The sequence below is a fragment of the Aquarana catesbeiana genome, linkage group LG06, assembly GCF_042186555.1.
Source record: "Aquarana catesbeiana isolate 2022-GZ linkage group LG06, ASM4218655v1, whole genome shotgun sequence".
Classification (NCBI taxonomy): Eukaryota; Metazoa; Chordata; class Amphibia; order Anura; family Ranidae; genus Aquarana; species Aquarana catesbeiana.
In genome coordinates this window covers 118,417,259-118,429,606 of record NC_133329.1, presented here as the reverse complement: position 1 = coordinate 118,429,606, position 12,348 = coordinate 118,417,259, and the positions used below count along the sequence as shown (strand labels likewise).

Genomic DNA, 12,348 nt, shown 5'->3' with positions numbered 1-12,348 from the left:
GATTTTCAATGAGTACTGTTCATATCTGTGCGACTTCAAAGTAGTTCCCGCACTACTTTGGTCTGACTTTGATGCGACTTGAGGTCCATAGACCTCAAGATTATACAGGCATTGCTTCAAGTCGCAGCAAAAAAGTGGCAAAATCACTTGATTTTCAGGTTGCACAAGTGTGAGAGGGACCTAAATAGACAAAGGTGCACATATAGGCTTACATAAAAGGACAATTCAGTTATGCACTGGTTATACATCTTTTAGGCTCTGTTTCCACTAGTGCGACTTTTCATGCGACTTGGGACTGAAAAGTCGCATGACAAATTGTATTCCATGATTTCCAATGAGTACCGTTCATATCTGTGCGACTTCAAGTCGCAGCGACTTCAAAGTAGTCCCTGCACTACTTTGGTCCCACTTTGATGTGACTTGAGGTCCATAGATACAGGCATTGCTTCAAATCGCGGTAAAAAGTCGCGGTAAAATCGCGGTAAAATCGCGGTAAAAAATCGCGGCAAAATCGCGCGACTTTGGGGACGCACTAGTGGAAACATAGCCTTAACATATTTTTCAATGTAGCTAGTGTAAGTTCACAATTTCTCTTGATATTAATCTCCTGTAACTCCTATACAGCAGCACTCTGACCAGGAGAAGGAGGAACTACTGTAGCAGCCCCTTTTAAACTCTTCTGCAGTGATTGTATGCTGACAGGGAATAGGCTGACAGGTAAAGAAAGCAGAGTGAGCAGAGGGATGATCACGTGCTCCTCAATTTTCCAATCAGTATATTGGGGTGCAGTTTTTCTAAATAATTAATTCTAATTAAATACCCATAACCTTGCTCACACCAGCTGCTGAAATTGGAAGGAAGTGGCAGAGTAGGGGTGGTTTCTAATCAACTGATCGAAATTCATTCAATGGGTGGCCCTACCTACCTCGTGTTGTTTCTCATAAGTTGACAATTCGATTGACTTTTGTTGAAGAAACCTTTCAAACAAAGTTTTAGCCAAACAGCAGCTGCATCCAATCAATTGCAGCCGCTGTTTGGGTATTCTGACAGCTGCTGGCGACCTCAAAGGCCAGCAGGGAAGTTTGTTATTTCGAGCTGTTTAGAGTGGATGGAGGAATCTGGTACATTTCTTTTGTTCAGCCCGCAGACATTATATGGCCAGGTTAAAGTATCATTTAAACCCTGAGCTATTTTAGCTTAACACATTGAGCACAATAAAATAAACATTCTGTAGTAAACTACTGCGTTTGCAATTTACAACTTTTAATGCTGCTGGCTCCTGCTTTCTCAGTGCTGCTTCCCCCGAACTTCCAGTCTTCACAGGAAAGATTTAACAGTAGACAGTGCAGTCTTGAATTAGTGTGTTTAGCTTAGAGAAGTGAGGAGTAGGGAAGTGCCTTGCTAACCTAGGCTACCTAGGTTGTGTGTATCTATTGATGAACACAGCGTAGGGAGACACTACTCTAGTCCTTGCATGGAAAGAGTGGCTTCATAGGATGCTGCAAGAGAAAAGAGCCACCCTGAAACAGGAAAACTAAGGCAGTGATCATGGCATTGACTTAAACAGGAACATAGGCAAAGATTAAGAGATAAAGTATGTACATAATCAGTAAGTGAATAAATCAGCTTCTGAAAGTGCTTAAAATAACCAAGGTTTAATATCACTTTAAATCTTACATATAGTTACATAGTTAGTCTGATTGAAAAAGGACACAAGTCAATCCAGTTCAACCAATAAAAGGGGGGGGGGGGCTGATCATACAATCCCATATACACAATCCTTTACCCACAGTTGATCCAGAGGAAGGCAAAAAACCCCAGCAAAGCATGATCCTACAGGGGATATAATTACTACCTGATGCCCCAAGAGGCAACTGGATATTCCCTGGATCAACTTTACCTATGTAGCACGGCCCCCTATGGGACTGCTTGGATTTACCTGCTCACCTGCATCGCTATGACCCTGTGAACCTTCCAACCCACCTGACGCTCTGGGTTCAGACATTATTGCAATACCTTTAAGTAATAAGACAACACTCAATGCGTTTATATTCTATAAAAGTTTACTGGAATACTTCAGTTAAGGTGTGGTTGTACAAAGTCGAATAACCACTTAACCACTTGCCGCCCGCCATACAGCAGAATGATGGCGGCAAAGTGGTTTCAATATCCTGACTGGGTGTCATATGACGTCCGCAGGATATTGAGCTACTGCGCGCCCCTGGGGGCGCGCATCGCGGCGATCGTTGTTGCGGGCTGTCAGTCTGTATCCAATAGGGTATAGTAACAGAGTGGTAGTATATCTTGTGATGACTGAACTAAAGAGAATTATGTACAGTATTCGAATGAAGGTGCAGTGAAGTGTTCCCAAGGTAAAGCTGTCTGTGCACAGTGTCCTAATGAAACAAAGGAAAGGTTTGCAAAGATGGGCAATGGCCCTCTCACCAACGACCAGGCCGATTCAACACCTTCCAGCTAGCGACTCCCAAATGGACGTTCTAGCTGCAGATCCGCTTGTGATGATCCCCCGTTACAGAGCACGAAGCGTGGTTAGTTGCACTGGAGAGATGGTGCTGTTCAGAAGTCCGATAAACAGCAGACAGCGCTGGATCCCTTCTTGGTCAGGTAGGAATGCTGTGGCCTGCATGGTAGGCCTTAACCTCACTCTCCATGCTTGGAGAGGTCCTTCACACACAAGGCCCCGGAGGAAGCTCTCTGGTTTCTTTTATAGTTCTTCCCAGCAATCTCCCTGGTGGTAGCAAAGATCCCTGGGATATGTAGTCGGGATGCATAGTCATGCAGGGGAACAGCCGTCTGTTGGAACTACCAATACCTTTGGTTGGGCTCACAAATATGATGTCAGTCTGATAATGCTGGGCACTAGAGGGATAACATGGTATAAGATAGGGCAGGGAATAGCTGTTCGTGGCAATTATAGTCCATATTGCTACATCTATAAATGTTAGTATCCAGTTATTTTATATACATTTAGGAAATCTGGCCATACACTAAACCAGGGGTCTCCAAACTTTCTAGACAAAGAGCCAGTTTACCGTCTTTCAGAGTTTAGGGGGCCCAGACTGTGGTGATTGGAAGTAAAAAATGTCGGGCATCTGTGAGAGTAAACAATGCCCCATCTTTTGGTGTCATTGGGAGGAACTGTGCCCCATCTTTGTCATTGGAAGGAACTGTGCTTCATCTGTGTCATTGGAAAGAACTATGCCCTATCTGTGTTATTGGGAGGAACTGTACCCCATATGTGTCATTGGGAGGAACTGTGCCCCATCTGTGTCATTGGGAGGAACTGTGCCCCATCTGTGTCATTGGGAGGAACTGTGCCCTATCTGTGTTTTTGGAAGAAACTGCGCCCCATCTGTGTCATTGGAAGAAACTGCGCCCCATCTGTGTCATTGGAAGAAACTGCGCCCCATCTGTGTCATTGGAAGAAACTGCGCCCCATCTGTGTCATTGGAAGAAACTGCGCCCCATCTGTGTCATTGGAAGGAACTGCGCCCCATCTGTGTCATTGGAAGAAACTGCGCCCCATCTGTGTCATTGGAAGAAACTGCGCCCCATCTGTGTCATTGGAAGGAACTGCTCCCCATCTGTGTCATTGGGAGGAACTGCGTACCATTGTTGGTGTCATTGGGAGGAACTGCGCCCCATTGTTGGTGTCATTGGGAGGAATTGTGCCCCATTATTGGTGTCATTGGGAGGAATTGTGCCCCTTCATTGGTGTCAGAGGATTAAATATTTCTCTAAGGGCTGAATAAAAGCAAGGAAAGGTCCACATCTGGCCCCCAGGCTGTAATTTGGAGACCACTGCATTAAAAAATCTGATTTACAACCTCCTTTACATTTACCAAAACTACTGTATGTAATAGGAGGACAGACATAAACAATCCGTTCAATTTGTATCAAATCAGGCAGGCACAGCGTGGTTGATGGTAGATCTAAAGGAATTTGTACAAACTGATTGTATAGTTTATGGGCAACCTAAAAGAGAATGGTAGATACAGGCATCTGGATAAAGCAAACAAATTCCATTAAGGACAGTAACAGTACAGAGGACCAAAGAGATGTGCTTGTCTTCATCTTTTTAATTGCAATAAGCAGTTACCAGAAGAAATCTGATTTGTTTTTGTGAGGTACAGACCTATTTTGTTTTTCCTCAGTTTTAATGAATCATCCCCAAGGAATGTAATTGTCTCCTTAGAGTCACATCACACTTGGCCTAAAATATTGTTGTGAAAGTCTTTCCTTAGCAATGTGTGAATCTCTTTCTAAAAACGGAACATTCTGTGTTGGTCACATGAGAGCATTAATGAATCTGCTTTCTGTTTTGTAGACTCAAAATCGAGGAAAACGGATGAAAGAAGGCGCTCACATAAATCGCTCTCTTTTAGCTCTTGGAAACTGCATCACTGCATTAAGTGAGCGTGGCAGCCATGCTCATGTTAATTACAGAGACAGTAAACTGACACGACTTTTAAAAGTAAGCATCTTTACAATATAAGAGAATTTAAATGATATATAAACCTAAGAACCAAAAATGTATAACTCTATATTGCAAATTATTAGTCCTTGGATGCGATGACTGCATTCTTTTCCATTTTTCAGGCAACGGACATTTTCGGCAAGTACAGAAAATACCTGCTGATCGCGCCACAAATCCCTGTCCCTGTCACTTCTTGCGAGCTGAAATAAACACACGACATAGTTCTTTCTGGTTTAAACTACTAATCCACCCACCTCCAAGTAATGTCATTAATGCCCCGTACACACGGTCGGATTTTCCGACGGAAAATGTGTGATAGGACCTTGTTGTCAGAAATTCCGACCGTGTGTAGGCTCCATCACACATTTTCCATCGGATTTTCCGACACACAAAGTTTGAGAGCTTGCTGTAAAATTTTCCGACAACAAAATCCGTTGTCGGAATTTCCGATCGTGTGTACACAAATCCGACGCACAAAGTGCCATGCATGCTCAGAATAATAAAGAGATCAAAGCTATTGGCCACTGCCCCATTTATAGTCCCGACGTACGTGTTTTACATCACTGCATTCAGAATGATCGGATTTTCCGACAACTTTGTGTGACCGTGTGTATGCAAGACAAGTTTGAGCCAACATCCGTTAGAAAAAATCCTAGGATTTTGTTGTCAGAATGTCTGATCAATGTCCGACCGTGTGTACGGGGCATAAGAGATAAAGACATATCTGAAGTCCAGTTCACATAAAGCAACAGGCATCACAGGTCAATGTTTCAGTACCTTGTAGAATCCTATTCTCAGGCACAGCACACTACAGCACCTTACATGAACTGTGGGCAAGCCTGTAAGGAGTGCACCGGATACAATATAACTCCTCTGCATGACAAGCATGGCTTCCTCCATAGATACAGTGGAGTGAGTGAGCTTGTGGGAGTGTTATTCCCAGGATTACAAGATAAAAATGAAGGGAAAAGCCTGAAAAATAGAAAATAAATGCAGCTTTTACATCTAAGGACTGGGAAGGTGCAATATATTGGATTTTTCTTTTTTGCTTCAAATATGATTTAAAGCTAAAGTTTCATTATATATAAATGTATTTTGCTACAACTGCCCTCACATAACTTAATTGTAATTAGGTATGTCTCATGTTCTTACAGTGTGATGGTTCTGCTCTCCAGTGATGCCCGGTCCTCTTCATAGCACTGAACTTCTGGCCCTCCATGGGTTAGAAGCTTTGGGTCTAACATTGCAGTACATTTAAAAAATGCCCCTTTCTCCCCCCCTCCTCCACTGACAAAAATCCCTGCACTGTTTTCACTGATGTAAGGCTTTTTTCACACAGGGCATACTATACTGTACACCCATGCAGGGCCGTGTTTACGAGGATGCAGCAGTGATCTGTCCATCCCTGTGGAGGCAGTCCCATTGATGTCAGTTGGGATACAGTGTCCCAATATGACATCGGTGTGGGTGCGTGTTCCTGAATGCAGAGTTCAGGGACATGCACCGGCTCTCCCAATTGACATCAATGGGACTGCCTCCATAGGGATGCGCAGAACACCTCTGCATCCCCATGCAAGTAAACACAGCCCTGCACGGGTGTACGCTACAGTACGCTCTGTTTAAACAAGGCCTAAAATGTTCTGTGAATAAGGGAGGGGCAGATGAATGTCATAGTGCTCTTCCTCTTTCAAAGAACATGTTATATTCTGTGAATAAAATGCAAGGATTTCCATTCCATTCAATGGAGGAGTGAAGGAAAAGCTGTGTGCCCCCGTCAGGACCTTTTCAGTGTGCTGCAATGTTAGACCAGAAGTTATTATCCCATACAACTCTGCAAGCTCAGCGCTGTGAAGATAACTGATTATCACTTGAGAGAAGATTTCTACAGGAACAATCAGCAGGACATGGGACAAAATTCATGTTATGTAAGTTATGTTACAGCAGCTGGAACAAAAAAAAAACAAAATTTCAACTTTGTAGCAAAATTAGGAAGTAGAAAAGAATGTTCCCTGTAGAGAAAAGATAATAAACGTATCAATCTTGCTTCCTGCGGTACCGATTTTCATACTCTTTAGGAGCTATGGTGCCCATTTACCCGACACAGTTTTAGGAGTGTTAGGTTCCTGGTTTCCTACCAAGTAATGTGGCTCTTCCACTGGCCCCAGGGCACTGTGGTGATGTAGGGACCATCAGAGAGAACAACAGAGCAGTTGACAGTTATTTCATGTATGCTTTTTGGAAGATGCGGTCCATGTATGATGGTCCTGCCCTAAACTTATAGCTTTCTGGCCTGGTCCACAATTTTTGGACTTTGTCAATCCCTCTTTTGTATAATAGTTCAGCTGGCTCTCTTTCACCAGCTAATCCTGGGCCTTTTTTTATACCAACAAAAATTGGCAAAGTACTTGTTTTTAGCAGCAAAGCAAACTATTGCCAGGGTTTGGAAGAAGTCCTCACTCCCCTTTCAGGAAAGTAATGACCTGATGATTGTGAATGAGAAAATATCCAGTATCGTCAAAGACTCACAGCTCGAATTTCTTAAAGCTTGAGAACCTTGATTCACCTATCATTTGCCATCCTTGGACCCGGTTATTCTGAGTGCCCGTTAATGTTACCCATTTACCCCTGACCCAAGTCTGTAGAGTATGAGTGCTACGCATCTCTCTGCCCTTCTCTCTACATCCTCCCACTTTCTTTTACCCTCAAATATTTTAGCTCTTAAAGCACCCCTTCTAATGCTTACAATGTATGATCATAGGACACCAGCCTATGAATGAATGTCTTTCCATGTCCTCACACTGAATCTTGTACTTGTGTTCTGTTACCCATCTCTGGACCTAAATATGCTTACATTTCTATGGCCCCTATATGGGCATTTCAGCTGTTACTGTTTTTGTTAGGCCTCATACACACTGGATGTTTTCTAAACTCTCTTAGATGCCTTTCTCTGGGCAGCAGTGTTTTGGCAAAAACGAAACCCCTGATGCTTGTAAAAGTGTGTAATGTGTTTACCCTCATCAAACGTTTGGGCATTAATTCATTTTATTCGCCAGAATAAATGGCCATTGAAATGAATTAACGCTCAAGCCCTAAATGTGCCTAAGGTTCACGCACGTTTATATGCGCTTTTTTTCTGCCCAAACTCTGCTGCTTCTGGACGCACTGGCAGAGAGTTTTTTTTACTGCCTCTCAACTCACCTGCCACTAAATGCTGCTAAAAGCCTATGTGTGCATTGACACATTGGGGAAACATGCAGGGGAGTTTAGAAGCAGGGAAAAAAATGCCAGATGCCCCTAGGAGCAGCTGTAAAAATATCTAGTGTGCACAAGGCCCTAAAATGAAGAAAAATAATTGAAAGTAAAAGATCTATACGTATTTTCTTCTTCCATTAGCCTATTATATAATCTTTGTTAAAATTTTAGTAACAGATGGTACAATAGAACAAAAATAAATAAATAAAATGGTTTCATATATAAATATATATATTTTCTATCATAGGATGCTCTGAGTGGGAACAGCAGAACAGTAATGATAGCACATGTGAGTCCCTCCATAGCTGCCTATGATGAATCTCGCACGACTCTGATCTATGCAAGCAGAACCAAAAACATCAGGACCAGGGTGAGCGAATGCCATGAAAGCTAAAGATAATAAAGATATTTTTTAGGACATAAACAGTTATTTTCAGGCATAATTGAATGGGCTATATTTAAAAAACCTTTAGCAACTAAAGCTATTCCCATACATCTTTGTACTGTGCACGTAGCGATTGGGCTGGAGTTGCATTTTTAAAGTTGAAATAAGCTCAATGTCAAGATCCCTAAACATCAGGGATACGTCTTTTGATGTTGGAAAGAGATGTAGAAAATTAAATACACTTATTTGTCAGCCGTAACTAACGGTTTGGCCCATCCTGGGTCATGTGATCTAAATCCAGCATTAGATCTCAAAATATATATAACAGGTCTGTATTTTGCCACCATTGTCAGCAAAGGCTTCATTATTTACAACTTTAGGTTACATGGGCCAAAATCAGAGTACCGTGACGCCTGCTTATTACAGTTGCCAAGTAGGTTTAATTTCTTTGCTGCACCTACCCTCACTAATGCTGTTCTCAGTTTTTAACGTCTTTCAAATTTTGGATTTTGTTCTGATGTAAAATGTTTATTTATTGGTGATTTGTAGAGACTGATTTGCATGACTTTAAGTCAACCTAACTTTGTTCACTAGATACAAACATTTAAGGTGGACCTAGAATCAGACTTACCATATTTTCTAATATTGTGTGCTTGTATGCTAATGTAAAGTGATTATTAACTTTTCAAAAGATTGTAAAACTTCCTGTGATAATGCCTTCATTAGCCTCAAAATCATTGCCAAAGAACACTTGGGCTTTGTGGATTGATTTTTTTTACCTCTGACTTATACAAACAGTTGCTGCAATTAACTTCTGGTATTATACATCAATGCTAAGTTAAGTTAAATGCACCTTATTCTTTGTAATCTGGTGGGGAGGGGCTAGTTGATGTGGCATAACAGATAACTTATTGTGTTCTTCTGACTCCTTCCCCGGCTTTCGAGCTGGGCCCGAAGACCTTGTTTTTTTTCATAGCTACTTATTTACCTGGTCTTTTTTGATTAACACTTATTTTCCTTCTGTTACCATGCTTCTATACAGCAGATTTGAGGCACTTGGCCTCTTTGGGGGCTCAGAAGGGGTCTGAGCCCTCCTGTGCACCCTTGTGAGGTTTACCAATAGGCATAGTATTCTGCCTATGGTGTTTGATGTTGTTGTGCACTTCTTTGGTTATGTCTATTGTACTTGTTCTGGATTTGTAATTTGTATATCTGTTACAAAGAGTGCTTGCAGGGTTGAGCTCCCATGCTTTACTATTTTTGTCATATATGCTTATCTCTTTTTACCTTTCTGTTTTTGGTGGATATTGAAACTGAAAATAAAGATTTTGCAAAAAGAATAAAAAAAATAATTGCCATAGGACAGCATTTTTTCCAGAGCTAACTCCTAATTAGAAACAATCTCAGGTATGTTTGGATTAAAGTCCGAACCCACCTGAGTGAGCCTGCTCAGATGTTTTTCAGGTTTTTTTTGCTTACGTCTCAAGTATCAGGAGTTTGTTTTCTGGGCTGGGCATGGAGTACCTGAGGCGTAAAAAAAAAAAGGCCAAAAATGTGTGTATCACGTGTTTACAGGCATTCCCTTTTAATTCAATGGGATCAAAACTGCATGAATATGCTAAAAAAAGCTCATTACTTTTTTGACTAAGGTTGACTGAGCATGCAAGTGTGAACAGGCACAATTAGAAAGAATGGGATACTGTGTAGTCAGGTGTAGGGAAATTAGCAGAAAAACGCTCATGTGAATGGGGGATTATAATGTGTCATGCCAGAAATTTATAAAAATCAGAATGAGTGAGTGATCACTGGGGTAAGGAAGAAAATGATTACTGCCAGCAGTAGACTTGGATGACATAACTTTCCTATTTTCAGGCAGGTACCTTGAGAGACTGTGCTAAGGCACAGTCACATGGCTGGAACCCAAGAACGGCTTTTAATGATAATATGTACAGTTTTTTTTAATTTAAACTATAATATAAATATAATGCATTATCTCAACATTTTATGGGGATGACATATTTCTTTTAAGTCTTTTAACATTTTAGGAGAGTTTCCACTTAAAAAAGAAGGGTGTTCATTGACAATACCAACCAATCACAGCCCATCTCTCATTGACCAGAGCAGATTAGAGAATATTGCAGGATTTGATGGACTGGTATGGTTGACAAGGACTTGATATCAGTTCAGCTTCTTATCTACTACTACTTCTACTTCTTCTACGTCTCATTGCTCTTTCTGCATCTCTTCATCTAATGTTTTTTTTCTAGGTGAGACAGAATTATGAGAATGCTGCCCAACGTGCTACCAAATATGGCAGGGTTCTCTACAATCTTCACAATGAACTAGAAAAACTGCATCAAAGAATCAATGAACATGGCCGGGAGATAAAAAGACTGATGAAAACAGAAGTAAAAATCAGAAGTGCACAAGGTATTGTGATAACTTGTAATAATTTGAAAATCTCCATCTCCAATACTTGTAATCGTTGTCACCATGTCCTCTTATCCTTAGCATCAAAAACGAGATCAAAATGTACACTATATGGTAACAATTTTGTAGACACCTGACCACTAATTATGATTTTGTTGGACATCAGATTCTGAAACATTGGGCATTACCACAGAGTTGGTCTGCCTCTTTGGCTTTAATAGTCTAATTTCTTCTGAGAAGCCTTTTTACAAGACTTTGGAGGGTGTATGTGGGAATATGAGCCATTTCAGTCAAAAGAGCATTTGAAGGTCATCCCAATGATGTTTAGTAGTGTTGAAGTCAGTTAACAAATTTGAAAGTTATCGTATAATGTTGTAGAAGGCGGCAGTTAAAAAGATTGTCACTCTAAGAATACTGAAAGTTGCTGACAGATATGAAGGTCAGACAGTCAAAAGGAACTGCAGAGGCATTCAGCATCTTCCTGCTTCACCCAAATGTCAGGTTGTTTTGATCAAGCAAAGCTTTGACACTTCCATGTTGGAACTTGCCAGTAAGTCCCACCTCACACATTCCCATTGGCACATCATTATGATGAGCTACCCCATTAGCCAATATGAATGTGTAGAAGAATGTAGAGAAGTGGGTAAGCATTTATACAACGAGGAAGTGTCAGAGCTTTGCTGAATCAAACCGGCCTAGCATTTATGCAAAAATATACACTCATTTGTTAGTGTAGTGACACATTATTCAAATAAGCTGACATTTCAGGGCCACTCAGGATCCCTTTCTCAAGGCAACATTGTTTTTGCAACAAAGTGCTGGTGACGTCTCATTGTTTTACTGTGATTTTGCATGGTGCATATGCTACAGTCACTACAAGCACCCATTTATTACCAAGATCGAACATTAATAGGAGTGCGGTCCTCATCGTTTGAGTTCAGGCACTTTTGGGTGTCAGTACTTCATACCTTCTTAGTATTCCCAAAGGACAGATTTACATTTATCAGAATTAAGGCTACCCCCAGACCTCCTGAGCCTAACTGACCTAAGCTAAACAATATCACAGCAGTGGCCGACTCTGGGGTTAAAGTCCTATGCGAATAAATTCTCCTGGTGCTGGCTGAAGAAAGTAAAGGATTTCCTCCTTCATTTTCCTTTATGTATAATAAGCAGAAAATCCTGGGAGAGAAAAACACTATTGTAATAGGTGCAGGTAGGTGTATCTAGGAATTTGGGTGTAGAGATCTGTTAATAGGAGTGACCCGGAAATAGAGGAGACTGTTGGAACATTTTGACGTGGAAGGAAGATGTCATTATGGTTGACTGTTGAGAGTAAAAGTAGAGCCGGTTGTTCCTTACTTGATTAGACAAAGGTTATGATGGTGGTGGGCAAATCACAAAAGCTTGAAAACATACTTGAAACTCATACTAATGCATAGTTGTATTTACCTTCTTTCTTCCACAGAGGATAGAGATCAGGCTGAAGACTCACACAAAGAACAAAAGCTAATCAGTTTGGTGGAACAATTTCAGTGTGTTCTTGAGGAACATATGAAGGTGAAATGCTGCCTTTTACAGCTGGATAATTCCCATCTAGAACAACACATTGACACTGTCCACCATCTTGCTACAATAGCTGAGTAAGTACACTGAATGGATATTACATATTACAACAGTGCCTTGCAAACTTCAGTAAGAGGATATAGTATGTATACTTGTCTTTTTTTCTTTCTGCCTATGCCATGAAGATAGTATATGCTTATAATCACAATAGATAGTATAT

At 41.1% G+C, this 12,348-nt stretch overlaps 1 protein-coding gene across 1 annotated transcript in view; it reads left to right on the top strand.

Annotated features, from left to right (window-relative positions):
- LOC141148042 (kinesin-like protein KIF19) overlaps window positions 1-12,348 on the top strand; it is a 115,758-nt gene that overhangs the window by 43,402 nt on the left and 60,008 nt on the right. The window contains exons 9-12 of the mRNA XM_073635198.1: window positions 4,349-4,495; window positions 7,998-8,120; window positions 10,403-10,565; window positions 12,031-12,205. Of these exons, the coding sequence (XP_073491299.1) occupies window positions 4,349-4,495; window positions 7,998-8,120; window positions 10,403-10,565; window positions 12,031-12,205 (608 nt within the window). The remainder of the gene's footprint in view (window positions 1-4,348; window positions 4,496-7,997; window positions 8,121-10,402; window positions 10,566-12,030; window positions 12,206-12,348) is intronic.